The 24,383-nt window shown below is 44.9% G+C and overlaps 1 protein-coding gene and 1 non-coding gene across 2 annotated transcripts in view; both read left to right on the top strand.

Annotated features, from left to right (window-relative positions):
• The window catches only part of TBC1D22B (TBC1 domain family member 22B), a 65,075-nt gene that overhangs the window by 20,040 nt on the left and 20,652 nt on the right, over nt 1-24,383 (top strand). Inside the window, exons 3-8 of the mRNA XM_061195102.1 lie at nt 1,400-1,707; nt 3,947-4,126; nt 4,674-4,744; nt 6,134-6,262; nt 7,518-7,583; nt 11,393-11,507. Coding sequence (XP_061051085.1) covers nt 1,400-1,707; nt 3,947-4,126; nt 4,674-4,744; nt 6,134-6,262; nt 7,518-7,583; nt 11,393-11,507 — 869 coding nt within the window. The remainder of the gene's footprint in view (nt 1-1,399; nt 1,708-3,946; nt 4,127-4,673; nt 4,745-6,133; nt 6,263-7,517; nt 7,584-11,392; nt 11,508-24,383) is intronic.
• LOC133095783 (5S ribosomal RNA) lies at nt 15,628-15,746 on the top strand. Its single transcript, XR_009701647.1, has one exon. It is a non-coding gene; the product is annotated as a 5S ribosomal RNA (ribosomal RNA).

The raw sequence follows: 24,383 nt of genomic DNA, 5'->3' as shown, positions 1-24,383 counted from the left end.
GAATTAGAAATGTCCCAACTACCTAGTCCCCTGGAACCAGAATAAGGGCCCCCAGACCTTAAGGGGTTCACAGAGAGGAAAAGTTGAGGGGGATTTCCCTGGCGGTGCAGTGGTTAAGACGGCACACTTCCACTGCAGGGGGCATGGGCTCAATCCCTGGTCAGGGAACTAAGATGCTGCAAGCCTCATGGTGCAGCCAAAAAAGAAAAAGAAGAGGAAAAGTGCAGGAAAGTAGGAAAGGTCTACATCAGCGGTCCCCAACCTTTTTGGCACCAGGGACTGGTTTCATGGAAGACAGTTTTTCCATGGACTGCGGGGCGGCGTGGGGAGATGGTTTCGGGATGATTCAAGCGCATTACATTTATTGTGCACTTTATTTCTATTATTCAGTCATGTACTGTCTCCACGATTTTTTTGCTGTATTCTACACTATTATTTATTAAATGCATTTGAAAAAATAAACTCGTATATACTCAGTTAGATTTATTTTTAAAATAAACCTTATTAGTTCCCTAAGTGGAAAACCAGTATCATTTGCCAAAAATAGAAAGTAACCTTAAAAATAAATACAGTGAAACACAAAACAATCTTATTGATTAAATTCTAAGCCAGATTCTGTTCTTACAAAATGTTGATCCTGAGACTGCCCTCACTTTGTTAAAAAATAGTCATAAAGACAGAGTGGCAGCAAACTCAGATCTCTCCTCAAGGGCAGCAGAAGGACTTTAACAGATTAAAAAGGGAACAACTTGTTCATTTTGGAACTCAGTGTTTCATAATACATGTGGGCTACCTAAAATTGTCTCTTGTTCTACCAGTAGTTGATGTCCTGCTTTAAAAAATAGTTTAGGTTATGTTGTCATAACAGATTAACCGTGAAATCTCAGTGGATTGACACAACAAAGGCTTATTTCTCACTCACACCACCTGTCCAAAGTAGAGTCAGGTGGGTGTGGAGGGCAGGCTCTGCTCCACGTAGTCACTCTGTTATCCAGGCTGAGGGAGGCGCCACCATCTGGAGTTGTCATGATAGAAGAAAGCTTATAGAGAACTCACACCTGTTCTTTTATACTTTGGCTCAGAAGGGACTGCCTCACTTCTCTCCTTAGCCCATTGGCCAGAACTAGTCATATAGCGTCACCTAAGTGCAGGGGGGCTGGAAAGTATAGAGGAGCACATGGAATATTTGGAGAGTGTTGCTGTCCTTGTTTCATCTGGCTCTGCAGCATAGGGGTGGTCTGGATGCATCACATGAGGAATGGAAATGGATATTTTTTGTTTGAAGAAGGTAATGATTGTGCATTAGATAGTTTGTAATACTATTACTATTATATTAAGCAAGTGAAGATGGTCAGATGTGTCAGACCATTCCTTCGTAACGGTGTCTCCTTTCTTAAAGCTTCATTAAAGAACGGTCAAAAGTCAGCACGGTTCCTCTGAAGAATAAGAAGGCCTCCAGTTTTCATGAGTTTGCCCGGAACACCAGTGATGCTTGGGACATTGGCGATGATGAGGAAGAGGACTTTTCCTCCCCTTCTTTCCAAACTCTGAACTCAAAAGTTGCTTTGGCAACTGCTGCCCAAGTGCTAGAAAACCATAGCAAGCTGAGGGTGAAACCAGAGCGGTCCCAGTCAACAACATCCGATGTTCCTGCCAGCTACAAGGTCATAAAGTCCAGCAGTGACGCCCAGCTGTCCAGAAATTCCAGTAAGTCTGTCCAGCTCCCCTCCTTAGGCTCAGCCTCTTCAGCAGAGTGCCTTTTAAATAAAAACAGTTTTTTTTAGGGCCTCCCTCAGATCTTCCACTGGATGATAAATAAGCGAGCTCAAGCCTGAGGGACATCAGTGAGCCTAACTGGTCCTGAGCTGTACTTGCTCCTCCCACCTGGATGGCTGCCTGGCCCTGGGACCCAGGGTTTCACTTCCTGACACCCGAGTGTTGCCTGCCATTCTCTTCTTCCTTTACCGGTGGTGGGGTCCAGAACTTCTGTGGTTTGGTTGCTTCACATTGCTTTAGGCCTGGTCAGGTTGAAGACTATTGACTATATGTAGTTACAGTTGTTAGTGGCTGAATTTCACAAATGTTTGGCACTGTTGGTTGACCTCCTCAGCTGTGGGGAACAGCCACTAGCATAGGTTGTCTTTTTCCTGTTCCTGAGGGACGGAGTCCCTGTGTCATGGCTCCCTGCCCACCAGGTTGGGTGGGGCGGGAGGAGATACCCCTTCTTTTCAGGAAACTGGCAGCAGTAACTGGTTGAGATGATGGTGGTTTTATCAGATGTTTGGGGATGCTCGGTGTACTCTTTTAAGTATCCGTTGCTGTATTTAACGTTGCCCTGAAGGGTTTTATGGAAGCCAGTTATTCTGAGCTGGAGGGGGAAGTGCCCTCAAGCTAGTGAAAGTTAAAACAGCTGACTGGTAAAGGATGAAAAGAAAGTAGAATGTCAGAGCCCTGGCGCGTGTCCTGGCTCATGTTCTAAGAGAACTTCTTTTACAGTTTCAGACTAAGGTTGTGGTCAGGAAATTAGGCTGAAAGCCCTTTAAAATCATTCCATAGTCACTTTCCGTTGCTGATTCGGGCCCCAGCTCAAACCTTCAATGACGTGCCCAGGACAGGCATTCAGTGTCCATTGACCGGGTGGCCACAGCTACAGGCTGTGGAAAGTGTCTTCACACGTGATTGAGGGTCTCCACAGGGTCCCAGTGTGAGGGAAGGCCCCACCACGATCCCTAATGAGCTGCCCTTGTGCAGCCAGGACTGCCCAGAGCATTCCTGTTATGAGGTTCCCTCCGGGGAGCATCTGTCTGTCAGTCACTGATTCTGAAAGTGCACACTGGTCTGAGCTCTGCAGCGTGTGGTCTGCGTTTTCTAGGTCCCATGTTACACTAGGCATCCAAGCCAAGTACTCCGTGGCAGTTGTTTCTGTAAACCTTCTTGTCATGCTGGTTGATGAATATTCACTTTTATTCTTGTTGTGACTACTACTTTTTAAGGCCCTAATATGTAAAGAATATGAAACAGTCATGAAAGGACAGTCAGAATTTAAAACTGAGTTTCATTTGGGGTAGTAAAATAAATAAGGGTTTTGGAGTCAGGCAGACCTAAGGTGGTATCTCAGCTCTCTCTTGCAAATTACTTAACCTCTCTGAGCTACAGTTTCCTAATCTCTAAAATAGTGATAAATTCCTACCGTATGTTGTAAGGATCAAATGAGAGGTCATATGTAACTGTGACCAGCACAGTGCCTTAATAAGCATTCAATAAATGTTAGTCCTATACTGCTCATTTCTCCTACCTACCATCTAGTTTAGAAGTTTCTAGAACTGGACACAGAGTTCAGCTTGAGTCTGTGTTCCTGTTATTTCAATTAGAGAAATGTGATTGGCTGGTGAGAAATATGGGAGCACAGAGGAACCTGCCTTAGGCCAGAGCCTCTCACGCGTGTGCAGAGCACAACTAGTGGGCCAAGGACAGGTGAGAGTTGTGCCAGAGGTATTGACCCTCTCAGCCCTTGGGGCAGCTGGCTGGGGCTGGGGCTTCGGGAGAGCAGCCACCTCCTTTCATTGCGGTGTGCTTTACAGTGTCATTTTCTCTGTGCTCTGTGACGTGGAAAAGGAAGGCAAACACTGCCTTTGACTGCGTTGCCCCAAAACTTGCTATTAGGCACCAAGAAAAGTTCCAGGTTGGGGTAGAAAGAAAACAATTGATTTTCCTCTGAAGTCACAAAAAAAGTTGTCAAATTTGCTACCGCAGCTGGAGTCTCTGTTTGCACATAAGGTGCCTTGGTGTGTATGACAAAAACGCAGCCCTTCCCCTGGGCGGATGAATGGAGCGCAGCTGGGTTTCCATCCCCTGGCTGCTCCACACCGAGCACCTTCAGGCAGTGCACAAACCATGCAGCCGCAGCTCACACAGCTTGTCCTCTTTCTCTTTCAAATTATCTCAGGTGATACATGCCTGAGGAACCCACTCCACAAACAGCAGTCCCTCCCTCTCCGACCCATCATCCCCCTTGTTGCCCGGATCTCGGACCAGAACGCTTCTGGGGCACCCCCGATGACTGTCCGGGAGAAAACCCGCCTAGAAAAATTCCGTCAGCTTCTCTCCAGCCACAACACCGACTTAGGTGAGTCCCCGTGAGCCCTGGGCAAAAGCTAGCACCTCTTGGTGACTGGAATTCTCAGAGACCTGGAAGCTATTGCTCTTTATTCTTCCTTCTTTTACTTTTCCAGCATCTCCTGATCTGGTGCCCATTGAAGTGACATGCAGGTATTAAGTCAGAAATATGTTACTAGGAATTAGGGACCAAATTAGGTGGGACTGGATTCTGTGGCCTGTAGCTATTCTGGCTTTGGTCTCCCCTACCTCCAGGTGATTCTTACTGAAATCCACACCTACTGGCCTTTCTCTTCCCCTCTAACTCTAATCTCTGAGCTGACTGGATCACTGCTGCAGAGCCGTGACCTTGGCGCTTTGCTGCTCAGGGCTGTGTTTTGGGCTTTTTCCCTGTGCTTGTCGGTAGCTGGTGGCGGTGGTGGCAGCGGCAGTGGTGGCGGTGGCGATGGCAGTCGTCCTACTGGAACGGTGGGAGGCACCAGGCAGCGCTGGCTGAGGCTTGTCTTAGGGCATCTGTGGGAAGGGCTACATCCAACAAAGCCTTTATCTATTTGCAGATGAACTGAGGAAGTGTAGCTGGCCAGGGGTTCCCAGGGAGGTTCGGCCTGTAACCTGGAGACTCCTATCGGTGAGTTCTACCCACTGTGTAGAGAAGCGTGAGCCTCACACAGCCCTTCTTACCTGCTGAGGTTAGTCTGGTCACATAAGTCTTGCTCCGTAGACTTCTCTAGTCCTACCGGATGTGGCAGACCTGTGGGACCATAGTCCTATTTCTTTGCATAAAGAAACACATTCTTGAGAGTTTATTCCCACACAAGTAGAAGAGCACACGTTTGTGCCTGTAGCCCTGATCTCGCCTCCTCAGCACCGAGGAGGAAGAATACAGTGAGGCTGGGTGAGCCAGCGCTTGTTTGAACAGGCTCCCACATTCCCTGGGCTTCCCTCCTTTTTCAGTAGGAGTAACCCACTTTGCAACTGTGAAGAGTTGATAAACGGGCCTCCCTCAGAAGCCTGCACTAGTCCCACTTTCACTGAGTAACGGAGCACTGTGCCTGTCACTGTGATAGGAACACTTTGATTTCCTGAGCCTGTAAAATTCATTCTTTCGTTCAGTAAATCTTTTAAGGATTTATTGAGGGCCTGCTGTTTGCCAGGCATGGTGCCAGGTGCTGTGAGGATATACAGAAGTGAAGATGGCACAGCCCCTGCTCTCCAGGCGCTTGCTTGCTCGCTATGGAATGTATCCCTTAGCTGCCTGCAAGAGGACGGCTCTCTCCTGACTGCCCCCACCCCCAGTCTTGCAGCCATGTAATCATTGCCCCTGCTTCTTCTAAGTTTGAATGCTATTAGAAGTAGATGTGGTGAGAATGGAAGGGGAACAGGAGATGTAAGAATTGAGAGTGGGATCTAGACCAGGGATAAGAATGTAAGTTGGCCTGGAGCTGGGGCCAGGAGGGGGGCTGCTGCCAGCAGTTCTGTGTCTGGACGTTGCAGCTGCTGTGTCGCAGATTCCATTCAGGTTCCTAAGCTGGTAATTCTGAGTGTTACCGTGGAAAAGAATGTGTAACCGGCACCGACTCACGTGGCACACCCCTGAGATATGCCACAGAGGCGGCCACCTCCCCGTGACCCTGGGAAGGATTGCCTCGTGCACACGCAGCCCCAGGAGGTCCTGACTTGGGTCCAGTTCCCTCCCACTGACCTACATTCGCTGCTCTACTGTGCCAGCTCCGGAGCTCCGCAGTGCTCCAGCAGTACCCGCTCCTAGCGCAGTGCAGGGGGTGCAAGGGTAAATAACCCTGGTTGGTTGTGCTTCATCTGCCCACATGTGCATCTCATTGAAGGAGGAGAGGGCAAACGCTGGGGGGCCAGAACCAAGATGGGATTTACGCCTGTGTCTTGGCAGCTTTCTTTCGGTTCCTTTGATAGTTTCCAAGCCACTGCTCAGGCTGAAATAAAAATTAAGGATTCATCCAACCAGTGCCTGTCCCCATCTGACTAGCAGTCCTGTCTACAGGGCTATCTCCCAGCGAACACCGAGAGGAGGAAGCTGACTTTGCAGCGGAAGCGGGAGGAGTATTTTGGCTTCATTGAACAGTATTATGACTCTCGAAATGAGGAACATCACCAGGATACCTACAGACAGGTACAGTCATCACCTGCTGCCCTTTTGCTCACTAGTCATAATCTTAAGGTGTGGCTCCTGGAAGTGCTCTTGGGGTGCGAGTTTTCCAAGTCTTCAGGCTACAGTGTGCTGGTTAGGAATTAAATTTATTCCCAGAACTACTTCCCCTCTTTCTAATTCAGTAGGTCTTATCTTAGCCATTTTAAATAGATAGATTCTGGGGGGTCCTGGTCGATGGCAGTGCTTCTCTGACTTTCATGTGCATACACATCACCTAGGATTATGATAAAATCCCAACTAGGGATTGTGGTGAAATGCAGATTCTAATTCAGGAGGTCTGGGGTGAGACCTTCACTTCTAATGAGCTCCCAGGTGATGCCACCTGCTGCTGGTCCACAGACCACACAGAGAGTAGTAAGGGTTATGGGACACAAGCTGAAAGATGAGTTCACTCTGTGGTCCATCCCTCTGGACTGTGACATCAGTGTGTCCTCCTGGCAGCTGCAGTGCCTCTTTAGCACCCATGTTTGTCTGTCTGCAGGAGCCGTAGCCATCAGCAGCCTTAGCAGGGAGTGTTCTGTCATTGTGCATAGTGGTCCCCACAGCCTGCGGAAAGGTGGAAGGTGTGAAGGGGAGTCTCGTGGTTGCAGAGGGGAAAATACTGGGGGAGGCAACTGTCTACAACAAGCTCCAAGAATTGAAGTAGACTTTGCAGCTATTGACACAGTCCTTAGGATTGTTAGACACTGGGAAATCCCGAAGCCAAAACCAATCATCATGACTTCTTTGGTCACAGAAGTCAGAACTTTCAGTGCCAGTTATTAAAGGCCAGCTCCCTCTAGTTCTCTATCCTGGCATGTTTTTGCAGCTTTCAGAGCTCTTTTACTTCTTGGGAACTGTTGAGTAAGAATCTGAAAGAGGCGTACACATTTTGATCATACCTGTTAAATAAGTACCAGCCCAGAGTAAAACAGATTCCAGACAATAGGAAAAAAGCGGGTGATTCTCTTAAGTTGTGAAGCCTATTGCTGTTTGGTGTAAGTAGTTTATTTGGGAAGGTTTCCTCACTGTTCAGTAAGCTATTGCTGTCATGGGAATGTATTCCAGATGCACAGGTAGGTAGGTTTTACTAGACTATTTTTGTATGTCAGTCAGTTCTTTCTAAAGATAAATTGTGCTCTCACTCTTACTCCCTTGATTTCCGGTTCCTAAGAAAATAACTTCTCAAAAGAACAAACTGGCATTTGTGTTTTTGGATACGGCTTCTCTTTTTCAGATTCACATCGACATTCCAAGGACGAATCCTCTCATTCCATTGTTCCAGCAACCACTTGTACAGGAGGTGAGGGAAGTGCTCAATATTCTTGGTCCTCCTCCCCCCATCCTTCTGTGGCACCATCTGTGTGGATGTGTGCTTAGCCCTCCCTCCAGGCATGGGCAGGTTTATGGCTAATCGTGATAGTACCTTGTGTTCGCATATGGAGCTTTGGTCCTTTCAGAGCACTTTCTTATGCATTCTCATTCGATCCTCATAACAAACCTGTGGGCTGAGTAGCACTTTGAGAGGCTAAGGGACTTGCCCAGCATCTTGAGTCTACCTGGTGACAGAATGAAGACAGAAACTACACCCTAGAATTCCTAGTCTTGTGTTTGCTCTGCTTTATCTAGCTGGTAGTGATGTGTGTGTGTGTGTGTGTGTGTGTGTGTGTAGTAAACATACATAACAAAATTTACCATTTTAACCATTTTTAAATGTATAGTTCAGTGACATTAAGTACATTCATATTGTTATTCAACCATTACCACAATCCATCTCTACAACTTTTTTTCATCTTCCCAAACTGAAGCTCTGTATGCATGAAACAATAACTTTCCATCCCCCAGCAACTGCCATTCTACTTTCTGTGTCTATGAATTTGACTATTCCAGGTACCTCAAATAAGTGGGATCATACAGTATTTGTCCTTTTGTGACTGGCTTGTTTCACTTAGCATGATATCTTCAAGGTTCATCCATGTTGTAGCATCTGTCAGAATTTCCTTCCTTTTTATTTTTATTTATTTATTTTCTTGGCCGCACCGCGCGGCACGTGGGATCCTAGTTCCCCGACCAGGGATCGAACTTGCGCCCCCTGCATCGGAAGCACGGAGTCTTAACCACTGGACCGCCAGGGAAGTCCCCTTCCTTCCTTTTTAAGACTGAATGATATTCCATTATATGTGTATAAGACATATTGTTGATCTGCCATCTGTCAGTGGACACTTGAGCTGCTTCCACCTTTTGGGTATTGTGAGTAATGCTGCTGTGAACGTGGGTGTGCAAAATATCTGAGTCCCTGTTTTAAATTCTTTCGGATACCTACCCAGAAGTCAAATTAGTAGTGATATGTTGAGACCTAACAAGTTGGCAAAGCACATGAAAGGTTTCAGTGGGACTATTACTCTTTTGACCAAGCAGTAAGTATTGATATAAACTCCTCAAGATTAGGGATTTCCTTTGCAGCTTCATAGTAGCTAGGATACTGGATGTAAGTGCTCTTTGAATTATATTTTCACTCATCCTCATAATAGAGAAAATGTGATAAAAAATGCTCAAAATAATTTCTGTTTGACTTTAGATTATACTCATAATTCTGTTTAAATATAGATGTGTCTACTGATGGGATCCCTCATAACTTACCACTAGCATAAAGAAGATTTTGAGGGTGACACCATTATTTTACCTGTAAGATTCAGCTCAAAGGAAGCTAAAAACCGCCCAGGATCCCTTTGTGTCTCCCGTTCAGTTTCCCGTGGCTCAGCCCTGCTTATTCCTCATTTTAACTTGAAGATGTTCAGATTCTTTTCTCTTACCTGTGCATGGTTACTTTAAATTCGGAGACAGGGAAAGTAGTTTATTTAAAAGGCTTCTCCTAGTAGTGGAACCTGCCTACAGAGAAAGAAATTCAAACGGTAGTCTTTCCAATTTTTCTTGAATCACCTTTCCATCTAGCAGACTGTAGTAATCATAAACAGAATAAATTGCCAACCAAGGAGCAGAAAATCAAGTAACATTGAATATTGAAAGACTTGTTTTATAAACCTAAAGATACTTGAGAATTGACTATAGTAAGTGAGAATTACCTACACTAGTAGAAGAGGTGTCTCAGAGGTAGACAAGATTGTCCCAGGCTTTTTCTGTAGAGAAGATTCCATGGTCTCCCCTGGTAACCAGGCTTGGTGCTCATCTATTTCCATCTCTTTGGCGTTTTCACTTGTACAGTGTGAGTGTGTCTGCACTGTCCCATCCTTACTAGAGAGGGATTATTGCAGGTCTCCTGATTCTGAATGGTTAGCTTCCATGCACTTGGCCATTGTTTAAGCCAGTCACGAGGGATTTGTGTATTCACAAGGAGCTGATAGTGTGAAGTAGAAGCCCTGACAAGTCCTTCAGAAGGATTGATCTGGAAGAGCTTTTAACAGAGACATCCAGACAGACACAGGCCACAGGAGGTGTGAGGAGACAGAGTGGAGCAGGGAACTCTTGAGATCTTCCTGAACGTGGTAGGTCTAGCTTGAGCCACAGTTTCAAGGGAGGGAGGAGGGTATTTAGCAGCAAAGAATGTAAGGGGGGGTCCCATTGGAGTGTTGGGCCTAACACAAATGAGGACGCCACACCCTTCCCTCGGCCCCGGGGAGCAAGTGGGCCCATCTAGTGGAGGCAGAGACCAGCTCCTTCCAGGCTGGACTTTGCTCTCACTGCCTGCAAGGGCAGGGGTGTTGACGGTGGGAGTGTTTCTTGGCTCTCTCTGCCAGCTGGAAGGCAGACTCAACACAAGGGCTGGGAAACATCCTTTATTGTGTCTAGATTCTCCACGTCTCTCCTACACTGGCTAACCAACTCCAAAACCATACGACCACTTCCTTTTTACTTTTCCCCATGGGAGGTTTTTTCTCCCTTGCACCTGACCTCCGAGAGGGCCTCTTCAATCTGCCCGCAGAGCTGACTGACTCTGAGCTCTGCAGAGCCAGGTGCTGTGGAGGCCCCTAATCTCCTGTCCCCCCCGCATGTAGTCATTACCACCTCTGTCATCCCTCTGGTGTGGTTCAGAGACCTGAGGCGGCCCAATCAAAGCCTGTCTAAGGAACGTATTGGGCCCAGGAGTTGCGGTCAGCAGGATGAAGCCAGGGGATGAGTATCAGCAAGCTGAGAGAAGACAGGGGAAAAGCTTCAAGGGCATAGTGAAAACAGAGAGGAGTGTAACAGAATGCGACAGGGCCGGACTCTGTAAAAGGACCATAAAGATCTTTTCAGGGACATCCCTGGTGGTCCAGTGGTTAGGACTCCATGCTTCCACTTCAGGGGGCACGGATTCGATCCCTGGTTGGGGAACTAAGATCCTGAGTGCTGTGCAGTGCGGCCAAAAAAAAAAAAAGATTTTTTCTTTCTCCCCAGTCTAGTCCTCTGGCCTCTTGTGGCTAATGTACTTAACCCCAGAGGCTTTCCCTATGGAGGCCCTGGCTGACTTCTCTGTTCTCAAGTTCCTGGCTGTAGGAATCCATAGGATTTGGTTTATTTGACTTCCTGTCCCCAGTAAACGTCTGGGTTGCATCCTGATATGTGAAATGACTTCCTGCATTTAGAGTCTGTCACTGGTTCCTAGTCAAGCTGGGTTAGAACTAAATCCAGATCTAGATCTCCTTCCGTCTCAGCAGGGAGAGAGGGGAGTGTGGTAAAGAAGGCATTTCCTCTTTAAATCCTGTAATGACCAAAAGAGATTTAGAAACTGTATCAGAGCTTAGATATTCTGATATCTTGCTCCTGGAAATAGAGAAACAGCATCTACAAATGAGCATGGTGGCCTGAATTAATGACATCCACAACAAACCTTTTTCTAAGCCATTTGTGTCACTCTCCTTTCCGTTTCCCAATTTTATATCATGTTGGCTAGATACTGAAAAGAGAAAGGGCAAGAAGCACCTACCCCTGTTTAAAAACAGTTAGTGTCTTAGAAACTTTTTGTATTTGTAGACTGCCTTTGTCCACAATATTTTAAAATTTTTTCTACAAATTCTGTAGCAACGCTGAGTTAAATTGTGAGTAGGTAAATGGAGGGAGGGAGAGTATCCCCGTGATTTAACATCATGTCGTCTTTTTTTCTCATTTTCCTAGATCTTCGAAAGAATTCTATTTATTTGGGCCATCCGACACCCTGCCAGTGGGTATGTCCAAGGAATTAATGACCTGGTCACTCCGTTCTTTGTCGTCTTCCTCTCAGAATATGTCGGTAAGAAGCATGAGTACCAAGTTGAACAAGCTATTGCCCTTTTCTTATCTGTGGTCTGTTTGTTTTTCCCAAGAGTGTAGTCAGTGGGCATGTCTTGCTGAAAAAGAGAGAGTGGCTTTAGAATACACAGCTAAACCTGTTTTAACAGCAGCTGCAGCAGCAGCCTGGAATTTCTCTCTTGAGATGGTCACAGATCTCACCTAAAAAGACCTTTGCCAAAGAATTACCAAATTGATATATTTACGTTCTGCCATAAACAGATGGTTTGATGGTTTGACTGAGGTTCCTTTTGGATTATTTTGAACTCGTCTCAAATACAGGCCCTCATCTGTGAAAGCTGGAATTTTAGATGATACATCAGGCCTTCACACTTCAGTTCACATGCTGTATCTTAGGAGCAGGATGTGGACATATAGAGCAGGAAAGGTGCCAGAATCCAGCTCACACTGGAGGTAATGGAATGGGCCAAGGAGAGCTCCGGGACCTTGGTTTCTCCTCCTCTTCCTTCACCTCTTACCCCACTGGGTTCTTGTCACTTTGAACAGAGTGATTCGCTGTCACGGCAGCAGTTAGGTTTTCTTACAGCTCCAGCCACCTGCTCCAGCCAGGCCTAAATCAGGCAGAGTCTTAAAAGGCATTGAGGATCCTCCACTTTTTTGGTTTCCTCAGTCACTTGTGCTTCAAGACTCATAGGAAAACCTATCTGTCATGGCCTGATGCTTTGTTCTCTTAGTCAAAGAGAAGTTCATGTGGGAATAAGAACATTGAAAAGGATTTTAGAAAACTATCCGTCTACTCCCCTCATTTCACAGATGGATTGTGAGATTCCTTGCCTCCTTATTAGTGGCAGGGCTAGGACCAGAACCCTCTTCTTCAGACTCTGGGGGTGGTGGGTTATTCTTTTTGTAGAAAGCCATTGCAGGGGGTAGGATGGTAATGAGAAGGGGACTGGAGTGGAGCCCCTTGGAGGGGGAGGGCATAAGAAATGTCTCACTTGATCCTTCCCATTCAGGTTTTCTGGTGGGACTCAAAGGCATGGTGTTTTGGTCTTTCATGAGGCAGCCTTTTTTATTTTTCATTACTCAAAACGTAAGGCAACCTAATGATGCCATTCCTTGTTCCGCTTAAGTGACAGCAGCCAGGGCAGAACTGGGAGTAAGGGTGGAAGGTCACACTCTTGTTCACTCTGTCCAGTGACCCTAAGCAAAAGCATATAAATAAAGCTTTTGCTGGAGAACTTTCATTTTCCCCTCACATTAATAGGTCAGTTTTCAGAGGCAGCTTAATTCTCTGTGGTTTAACTTTATTAAAGAGCGGTGCAGCTGGTCTGTTGGGATTTGGGGGTTGATTCTTGCAGTAGTACTTTTCTGAAATGGTATTCAAGGATGAGCCTAGGAAGGTATTAATCCATTCATTAATCTACATTTGAGGTCTGAACGCTGGCATTGCCAGTTTTTATGCCAATTAAGGGACATCCTCAGCAGCTGCAGTTCTAATTGGATATTAACTATCTTGTTAGCTGTCATTTATATTTTGTACCAAATTTTCCTTTACTTTCTATAGGCGCCCATCCCATTGCTACCCTCAGCCCCACCAAGCACTGTGCCTTTCTTTTTTGTTTTTTAATAAATTTATATATTTATTTATTTTTGGCTGCATTGGGTCTTTGTTGCTCTGCACGGGCTTTTTCTAGTTGCAGTGAGTGGGGGCTACTCTTCGTTGCGGTGCGCGGGCTTCTCATTGCGGTGGCTTCTCTTGTTGCGGAGCACGGGCTCTAGGCGTGCGGGCTTCAGTAGTTGTGGCTCACGGGCGCAGTAGTCGTGGCTCGAGGGCTCTAGAGCGCAGGCTCAGTAGTTGTGGTGCAAGGGCTTAGTTGCTCCGCGACATGTGGAATCTTCCCAGACCAGGGCTCGAACCCGTGTCCCCTGCATTGGCGGGTGGATTCTTAACCACTGCGCCACCAGGGAAGTCCACTGTGCCTTTCTTTGATAGATATGACTGCATTCTGATCTGGGTGTTTGGTTTGTCAGTCTCACCTGCTAACCAGTGAAACCATTGCTGACCCACAGCGTTTACACAGTGAAGCATGGGCTTCTCTGCCCCTCCTCAGCAAGGAAGCCTTTCTTGGCAAGGCTGTACTCAGTTTCACCTCTGCAGCAGACTTCAGATGGGTGTTTGGTACCTCCTCCTAGAACTATGAAGGCGGGGCCCATTCTTCTTTTACAAAAATTTTTCAGTTTCAAGCATATGTACAAGTAGAAAAAATAATACCATAAATCCTTACATACCTGCCACCCAACTTCATAACTCTGTCCATTCTTCACCCACTCATCTTTGTGAGTAAGCAAATCTCAATGTCAAGCACCATATAATTTCATCCATAAATATTTCCATATGTACCATTCAAAGATAATGATTAAAGAAACTCACAGCTGTAATACAATTATTACATCTAAAAAGTTATAATAGGTCCTTAATATAATCTAATATACAACACTATTCAAATTTTCTTGATTCCCATAAATATATTTAACAGTTTGCTTGAATCAGGGTTCAGATCAGGTCCACACATTCTACTAATTGGTTGATATGTCTCTTAAGTCTCTCTTAATCTATCAGTTCCCATCCATCTGTCTTTTCCTTAGGAGTTTGTACCTTTAGCCCTTATTTTTCCATTTTTCAAACTAGGACTTGCCAGGCCAACCAGTAATATAACCCTGATTTTTTAAAGCACTTTACCGTTTGCAAAGTACTTTGACTTACCTGATTTCATTTAGTAGCCCCCAATATCTCTTTAAGGTAGATGTATCAACCTATTTTAAATGAGCTTCCCAAACTCAAACCTAGGTCTTTTGACCTAAATACCTGTGCTCTTTTAAGAATTGGTGGTATCTCAACTTAGATCTATCTAGTGGCTCCCTCTTCTCCATTCCCTGCTCCAAAGCAGGCAGCACATTTCTTATTGCTCCTTTTCTTAAAAAAAAAAAAAAAAAAAAAAAAATACAGTAGAGGTACATACTCATTTAAACAAATCAAGGACTTCCCTGGTGGCGCAGTGGTTAAGAATCCACCTGCCAATGCAGGGGACACAGGTTCGAGCCCTGGTCTGGGAAGATCCCACATGCTGCGGAGCAACTAAGCCTGTGTGCCACAACTACTGAGCCTCCGCTCTAGAGTCCGTGAGCCACAACTACTGAGCCTGTGTGCCACAACTACTGAAGCCCGCGTGCCTAGAGCCTGTGCTCCGCAACAAAGAGAAGCCACTGCAGTGAGAAGCCCGCACACCACAACAAAGAGCAGCCCTCGCTTGCCGCAACTAGAGAAAGCCTGCGCACAGCAACGAAGACCCAACGCAGCCAAAAATAAACAAATAAATAAATAAATTTATTAAAAAAAATAAAAACAATATACAATTGTTATTACCTCACCCCTACCCCCCCATCACCAGAGATAACTTCTATTGACCTCTTGGTGTGTATTTTTCCAGGCCTTTTGCTGTGTGTGGATAGAGCTGCATATATTATTTTTCTTTGTTGTATCCAGAAAACTGGGATCAAACTTATCCATACTTTTCTCTATCTTGCTTGTTTTCATTCACAAATATCTGGCCAGCTTTCCAAGTTTGGACATATGGATCTACCTCATCATTTTCAGCAATTATATTTACTTTCATCAAACTTTACTATAGTTTAGTAAACAATTCTTTTATAATAGGACATTTAAATAATCTACAATTTTCAGCTATTATAAAGAACACTTCAATGAATATCCTTGTACATATTTTCTTATGCATTCGTGTTAAAATACTCGTTTCCCTGAAAGAGCCCATAGAACGGAAATTACTAGTCTTAAAAGCATGCCAAATAGGTACCACGCCAAAATTACACTGCAAAAAGGTTTACAGCAGTTTATACTCCAGCCACTAATGTTTGGGTGCACTCTTCACATCCTTAGCAAAACTGGGTATTTTAGTCTAACTGTGTTTCACCAATTTGGCAAATAAACCATGGTTTGTGTTTCAATTTTTATTTCCACTTGCTCATCAGTGAGGTGGTTTATCTTTTCTTTTGTGTATTAGCATTTGTTCTTTTGTCATCTGCTTGTTCAAATCTTTTATCCGGTCTATGGCCATACCACCCTGAATGTGTCCGATCTCGTCTGATCTCGGAAGCTAAGCAGGGTCGGGCCTGGTTAGTACCTGGATGGGAGACCGCCTGGGAATACCGGGTGCTGTAGGCTTTAAAAAAAAAAGAAAAAAAATTCTTTTATCCAGTTTTTTCATTTTTTAAAAAATAACTTTATTTATTTATTTATTTTTGGCTTCGTTGGGTCTTTGTTGCTGCGCACTGGCTTTCTCTAGTTGTGGCGAGCGGGGGCTACTCTTCGTTGCGGTGTGCGGGCTTCTCATTGCGGTGGCTTCTCTTGTTGAGGAGCACGGGTTCTAGGTGCGCAGGCTTCAGTAGTTGCAGCACACGGGCTCAGCAGTTGCTACGCGTGGACTCTAGGGCGTGTGGGCTTTGGTAGTTGTGGTACGTGGGCTCAGTAGTTGTGGCTCGTGGGCTCTAGAGTGCAGGCTCAGTAGTTGTGGTGCACGGGCTTAATCGCTCTGTGGCATGTGGGGTCTTCCCAGACCAGGGATCAAACCCGTGTCCCCTGCATTGGCAGGCGGATTTTTAACCATTGCGCCACCAGGGAAGTCCTATCCAGTTTTTTCTATTGGACTGTTGGTCTTGTTTTGTAAGAGCTTTATGTGGATTAGATATATTCATTTTTCATCTGCTATGCGTTAAAAATATTAGGTCAAACCACATGAAATTGCTAATATTCAACCATTTTTGACACATCCCTCCATGGGAATTTTATACAGTTCAAGCTAATTCTTTTTTTTTCTCCCAGACCATCATTTGTCTTTTCAACTTTGTTTATTGCGTCTCCTTATGTAGCACTTCCTAATTTTTATGTGGTCAAATCTGTCCATTCGACAGGTATTTATTGAGCTCCTCCTATGTGCCAGAGGATAGAGTGACTAAGATAACAGATGTGGGCCCTGCCCTTATGGAGCCTCCCATCTAGTGTGGGGATTAAGGGGCTCACAAAAAATTAAACAAGTCATTGCAAAGTGTGAGAAGGACATGAAGGAAATACCTCCTCCTTTATGGTTTTTAGATTCGGTATATTGCTTAGGAAGTCTTTCCCCACCCCAATATTATAAGAATATTCTTCCATGTTTTCTTTTAATATGCTTGTGGTTTTGATTTTACATTTAGCTTTTTAAATTCCATTAGTAATTTATTTTCCTTTACAGTGGAGGTTGAGATTTAAAGTTACTGTTCCAACTGGATAGTTCATTTTTTCAACACTATTTATAAATAGTACATCCTTTCTTCACTCATGTGAAATCCCTCTTCATAATATAATATAAATTTATTTATTTATATGGTTTACTTATTTCTGTTCCATTTATCTCCACTTCTATGCATGTACCAACAGCTTGGATTTTTGACCTTTGTAGTGTGTTTTATTATTATTTCAGGGCCAGTCTCTTTCATCATCCTTTTGTAAAAATTGTCTTGGCTCTTCTTCCAGGTGAACTTTAGAATCAACTTGCCGAATTCAGGTTGTAGGGAACCCTTTTGAATTTTTATTGGAGGTGCAGTAAATTTACAAATTAGTTTGGTGGTGTATTTTTTTCTTTTTTTGATAGCAGCTTTGTTGAGATGGCATTCATATACCGTACAATTCACCCATTTAAAGTGTACAATTCAGTGGTTTTTAGTATATTTATAGAGTTGTGTAACCATCAGCAGTCAATTTTAGAATATTTTCATCAGCCCAAAAAGAAACCCTGTACCCTTTAGCCATCACTCCCAAGCCCCCGCACCCCCTCTATTCCTAGGCAACCATTAATCTACTCTCTGTCTCTATGGATTTGCCTTTTCTGGACATTTCATAAAAATGGTCATTCCTTTTTATGGTCAAATAAATATTCCATTGTATGAATATACCACATTTTATTTGTCTGTTCATCGGTTGCTGGGTATAAATTAAGCTTCAAAGAAACAAGGCATACAGACTTCCCTCCAGCCTCAAGGCCTTTCCTGAACATAGATTCAACATTGTTTGTGGCCTTCAAGAATAGTTCTCTTGTCTGAGTAACAATGCTGCTTTTCTTCCCTTCTCTAATAGTGCCATATCCTAGTAAGGCAGCTACTGTGAAAGGTGTGTTATGACCTCTCTGATATGACTCTCCCTACCACAGGAGGCCTCAGGTATCCTTCACCCACGGAACAGGCCAGGCAGTTGCCCTCATCATCCCAGGCAGGTATCATCAGGCAGCCTTAGCCCACCACCCCATCTTACTGAGCTGTAGCGTGGAGGACATGTCCTAGTAGAGCTGTGGGATCCACATGCCACCAGGACGTTGTTTGGCCTCTCTCCTGTCTCCTCCCCTATCTGTTCTTTATTACTTTTATAAATTGGTACCTGAGCTGGCTTCATGCTTTGTGTCATGTTTGTTGTAAAATAGTTGAAAACGGGGAGAACCAGTGACTCCCCTCTGAGTTGCTAGAGGATTTTTCTGTAGCTGGCTTAGCCCCCCAGTAGCCACTTTATCTGCTGAAACCAACTGCTCACATAGAAGTGGGTCCTCTGTGGATAAGCCAGCTATGTCTGGGTCCAGAGGTGACAGTGCTGGAGGGTCACCCCTGGGGAGATACAGTCTCTGGACTGTGACCCCTGAGATGGTGGAATGCTTTAGACTCTCATCTCCAAAACCTAATGGACTTAGATGACATTATTGATCTAGCTTGGAACATATTAAGGTCAAATGTAATTGATGATGTGGCCATCACCAAATTAAGCTGCGTAACAGCAACTGTTTAAGTGATGCAAATGAGGAAGTCGTATAGAAAAGTGGGGCTCATGACATGTCCTGTTTTCAAAAGAAGAGTGGTACCTGGTGATTTCTTTCATTACAAAATGAAACACTGTCAAATAATTCTCCCCCTTCTCCTCTGCATGAAGTAGTACAGCAGGATTTTCATTTCAGGTTTTACTTAGAAGCATGACAGCAGTAGAACTCCCAGCAGGGAAGTCTTTCCCATACCTCTGACTCATGTTCCCTGCGTGACATTTACACTCAGATATGTCATAAATGACCAGTTAGGATTAGCTTGTCTGCACTGACAGGGGACCAATACCTTAAGCAAGAGAGAAAAGCTTATTTCTCTCACCTTAAAAGTCAGGAGGGAAGTAGTCTGGGGCTCCATGGTATCAGGAATCCAGCCTTCTCTCTCTCTTGTCCTGCCATTCTCAGCATGTGTTTTTGTACTCATGATCCAAGATAGCTGCTTGTGCTCTAGTCATCACATCTATATTCCAGCCAGTATGGAGGGGGAAAGGAAGAAAGGCATACTCCTTCTGTTGAAGGACACTTCCCAAGTACATGACACTTGGTTTTGAATCTCTCTTGTCTGAACTTAGTCTTATGGCCATTCCCATCTGCAAGTGAGCATGGAAAACACAGTCTGTATCCCAGGTGGCCAGTACCCTTACGGGTCCTTTCCCCAAGGAGGAGTGGGTTATAGTTATTTATGGATAGTGACAATCTTTGCTATCCCTTTGCTAGGCTCCTCAGACGCAGTGTTTGACTAACTCCTCTCCATACCCAGCCACCCTTTTCTCTCAGTTGCCAGCATTTCCTGTCACTTAAGTCAGAAATGCTAAGACTTGTTCGTAATTCTTTTTTCTCATTCTTGCATATCCAATCAGTTACAGAGCTCTGATGATTTCATGTCCTAAATATTTCTTGAATCTGCTTCCCTCTCTATTCCTCCTATGACTACCCTAGCTTAGCCCTGGATTGCTGAAATGGTCAAGTGTGTTTTCCCATCTCTGGTTTTTATCCCCTTCTTCCCATCTTTCACACCATTTAAACACAGACTTGTCGGTGCAGCGCCTTTGCTTAAAACCCTTCACTAGCATCCTATCACCTACAGTTAAAATGTCCACATGCTCAGGAGTTCCCTCGTGCCCTAGTGGTTAGGATTCTGGGCTTTCACTGCCATGGCCCAGGTTCAATCCCTGGTCGGGGAACTGAGATCCTGCAAGCCACGCAGCACAGCCAAAAAAAAAAAAAGTCCAGATTCTCTAGCTTGTGCAAGGCCCTGTGTGCTCTACTTCCTGCCTCACCTCTTAAACTCAGAAATCCAAAATTGACAGTTTTAATCGAAAGCCTTGTCCTGTACCACCTCTTTATCCCCTGGGCTAATCCTTGTGCATCCTTTAAGACACCCCTTCTTCCTGGAAGCCTGCCCTGAGACTTCTTCCCTGCCCCCACCACCCCAGTGGTACTCTTTCCATAACCCTGTGCATTTCCCCTTTGTAGGACTTTACCACACCAATTATTGTGTGTTTCCCTCCTACCCTCTCCCACCAGACTGTATTATTCTTTGAGGCCAGAGACTATTTTAAACATCTTTATATTCTCAGTGCTTTTATTTTGGTGTCCAAAATAGGCATTCCGTACATGTCTAGATGAATGAAAGAATGAAAATTTCATAACGTTGCTAGATATTCAGGAAATAGTGCAGCTTTGCTGGGCTTGGCCACTGGAGGGCAGTGAATTACAGTATTCTGCTACTGTGCTGAGATAGTCAAAAGTTCTCTCTCTTGTAAGGGATGGAGATGGAGTTCCATCACTCATTCAGCAAATACTTATTGAGGAACTACACCGTGCCAGGCACTGCTCTAGGCACTGGGGATACGACCTAAACAAAGTGGATGAAAATCCCTGCCTTTCACTTCTAGGTATTTATACAAGGAAAGTGAAAGCGTATAGTCCCCCAAAGACTGCATAGGAATATTCATAACAACTGTATTAATATAGACAAAAATTGGAAACATCCCAAATATCTGTTAATAGGAGAATGGATAGTCACACAATGGAATAGTACTCAGCCATAAAAAAGAATGAACTACTGATAAAAGCAAGAACATGGAAGAAATCATCTCAAAAACCATTATGTTGAACAAAAGAAGCCAGATACCGAAAAAGTACACATTGTATGATTCCATTTAAATGGAGTTCATAAATAATCTACAGTGATAGAAATCAGAATGATGGTCGACTCTTGGTGGGAGATTGATTGGGAAGAGGCAAGAAGAGACTTTATAGGGTGATGGAAATGTTCTCTATTTGGACTGGGGCACTTTTTTACACAGACGTATACATGTGTCAAAACAGAACCGTGCGCTTATGTGTAGTCTAATGTATGTAAATTATGTGTAAAACTAAATCCCTTCCACTGAGCGTAAATTCTGATGAGCAGAAACTGACAATAAATAGAAAAATAAGTAAGGTATTTGTTACCTTGACTGCGATAAGTGCTATGCAGGAGAACAAAGGAGGAAAGAAGGACACAGTTGTGCCCTGTTGGCAAGAGTGGGAACAGGAGCAGGTTTTAATCAGGGTAGTGAGCCGGGGTCACACTGAGAAGATGATGTTTGAGCAAAGTCCTGAAGGAGGAGAGGGGGTGAGCCATGCAGTTAATTTTTGGTAGTTAACACTCAGATTTTCAGAGGAAAGGAGTTGTTGTTAATAACTCCCCACATGCCCAGGTACCATGGCCCCTGTTGCCATGTCTTGCTCCTGGGCTGCTGTGGATTATACTCCAGCTCCGTGCTCTTAGATCCTGGGAGGCTTCATTGTGCATCTCACACCCAACTCTGCCCTGCCCATCCTGTTCTTCCCTGCCTGGCAAGGTGTGGAGGCCAAAGATGAAACTGGACAGACTTCCGTAGTCTTTCATTGTCTTAAGAGGACATTCCTTTTTTTCCTTTTAACATGTAAACTTCGTATTGAAGTATAACATACACTTTTTAAAGTACATATGTCATTACATGCACAGCTCAATAAATTTCCCCTAAATAACCAGCACCCAAGTGGAACATTTCCAGCACTGCAGAAGTCCCCGTGTGTTCCCTTCTAGTCCCTCCCCTCACCCCCACAAGGGTAACTATTTTACTGACTTCTAACACCTCGATTAGTTTTGCCTGTCTCTAAACTTTATATAAATTGAATCATAGAGTAAGGATATTCCACTTTGCATTTTCATGCTGCTGGTTTGGAGGGAACTGGGAGTGAGACCGATGCTGAATTTTTAGCTCTCACCCTGTTTGGGACTTTACCCCTTTCTTCAAGGTGCCTCCTGGCCCCGTCTTCATAGATGCAGCAGCCTCATATGTGATAGTTGAGACATATGAGACTCTTTCCAGCAACAGACATGTATGTGGGGACGCCCAGTCAGAGTGCTGAGCTGAGCTGAGCTGCTTTCAGCGGACAGTTGAGAACAATGTGAGCATTTGGTGGGATGTCCAGTGCTGGATTTTCTCCCCTGTAGGAAGTAAGCTCTCCCAGGGCAAGTTGTAGCTTGTCATCTCCGGCACTGTAGGACCCGGCCTGCTCTCTTCCTGGTGGTAAACCAAGTGACACGTGCATGCTCACTTGCTCTCTCTCTCATCTGACCTCCCAAAAAATGAGAAATTATAACAGAGGAGAAATTGAGGCAGCCAACATAGTCAAGATGTTTGAGCCTAGATGAGGAGCCTCTGGGCAGCTGACATTGGCACTGGGGACCTTGGACTCCCTAGAGCCTGTTCACATACACAGTGTCTTGGTGACATGCCTCCTGGCTCTATGGGTGGTCTTTGGGCAGGTCCTAGAAGGTGAAGTGTGTGCTGGACCTGGCCCCTCCCTTGCCTCCATAACCTGAATACTCATATAGTTCAGGTTCATGTAATCTGGGGTCATAGCCAGCAGCCACTCGTGTTTGTTAAATAAAAGTAAAAGTAATCCAGGAGCCTCAGGAAAGTAGAGTCGGTTTAGTGATATGTTGGTTTTTAAAATTAATTTTAAAAATTAAATGTACAGCCAGGCTGTCCCACGCTGAGTAGTGGACAGCCAGAGATCATTTTGAGTTAATATTTACCTTTTAGTCACTGCCCTGATTGACAGGCGCGGCGTCGGGAAGGGCTCCATGGTCAGCTGCTCCTCTGTGTCTTGGAAACAGCACGTCTCCTCTCACTCAGTCTGGAACATGGTCCTCATGAAGCAGAAAGGCCCCGCATGGGTCTTCGCTCTTTAGGAACCTCAGAAGAAGTCTTTCCTCTAACCTCCTCCCTGTCCTCACTGCCCTTTCTTTGTCAGGTGGTTTGACTTTTCTGGGTTTAGCCGAGGGGCCCCTCTACTTTTTTTTTTTTTTAATATTTATTTATTTATTTTGCTGCGTTGGGTCTTCGCTGCTGCGCGGGCTTTCTCTAATTGGCGGCGAGCGGGGGCTACTCTTCTTTGCGGTGTGTGGGCTTCTCATTGCGGTGGCTTCTCTTGTTGTGGAGCACGGGCTCTAGGCACGTGGGCTCATTAGTTGTGGCATGTGGGGTCAGTAGTTGTGGCTCGCAGGCCCTAGAGTGCAGGCTCAGTAGTTGTGGTGCACGGGCTTAGTTGCTCCACGGCATGTGGGATCTTCCTGGACCAGTGATCGAACCCACGTCCCCTGCATTGGCAGGCGGATTCTTAACCACTGCGCCACCAGGGAAGTCCCGGGGCCCCTCTACTTTGTCCATGCTCAGCTGTGATGGCCTTGTCTCAGCTGATGCTATCAAATACTTGCCTGAAAATACCAGATGAATAACACCCAACAATAAGTTTCTATAGCACTTGAACCACTTAAAAATTATTACATACAGGTGATCAGATGAATTCCTTGACACTTTTCTTAAAACTGTGTTTTTCTTTTTTTTTAATATATATATTTTTTTAACTTTTTATTTTTGGCTGCGTTGGGTTTTCGCTGCTGCACAGGCTTTCTTCTAGTTGCGGTGAGTGGGGGCTACTCTTCGTGGCGGTGCGCGGGCTTCTCATTGCAGTGGCTTCTCCTGTTGCAGAGCACGGGCTCTAGGCGCACGGGCTTCAGTAGTTGTGGTGTGCAGGCTCAGTAGTTGTGGCTCACGGGCTCTAGAACGCAGGCTCAGTAGCTCTGGCGCACGGGCTTAATTGCTCCGCGGCATGTGGGATCTTCCAGGATCAGGGCTCAAACCCGTGTACCCTGCATTGGCAGGCAGATCTTAACCACTGCACCACCAGGGAAGCCCAAAACTGTGTTTTTCTGGATGAAATATTTAACTCTTATTTATGAAGTTCTTTAGTTGTATATCTGAAAAGATTTTTTTTTTCCTTTTCTCAATCAGTTTACTTTTGTGATCAGAAAATATTATGTAAGGTATTCTTATGAGTCCAGTTTAAAAAAAGACAGGAATCAAGTAAGCCAGAGGCTTTGGAAAATAGAAGGGCTGTCTGTAGTCTGATGCCTTGAATCCTCTCATGCCTGCCAGTCGGGCTGATTAATTCTGACCCAACAGATCACAAAATCTAGAAATTGCCCTGCGATCACAGATGGTTCCTGGGAAATGCCTAAAGCAGTTAATGGACAAGTTAACTCTTGTCAGTTTAAGCGAAAGCGGTTCTTCCCGAAGCTGTAGGGGGAGTGTTTGAGGCATAGGTGAGGCTGATTTTAGGCCCGAGATCTGGAGTTCTCAGAAAAATAAATACTTGACTGGGGCTACCACTCAGGTGGTACATTTTCTCAGCTAATAATGCCGGGCTTGACAGCATGTTCTTGTCAAGCCTGGAATGGGCAATTTGATTTTTATAAAGAGCTTTTGGGTTTCCTCTTTTTGGATGCTTTGCCTCTTAAAACAGCCATAAAATATCCCTTAAAATCTCATTCCCTCCAATCTGAGTCCTGGCTGCTGAATGCTGCATAATGACAACCAGAGACACTGCCCTCATTGGAGACTGTGTTGCTGGCATGGTTTCCC

The sequence above is a fragment of the Eubalaena glacialis genome, chromosome 7 (genome assembly GCF_028564815.1).
Source record: "Eubalaena glacialis isolate mEubGla1 chromosome 7, mEubGla1.1.hap2.+ XY, whole genome shotgun sequence".
Classification (NCBI taxonomy): Eukaryota; Metazoa; Chordata; class Mammalia; order Artiodactyla; family Balaenidae; genus Eubalaena; species Eubalaena glacialis.
Note: the sequence above shows the minus strand (reverse complement) of the source record. Positions and strands in the feature narration are given on the sequence as shown.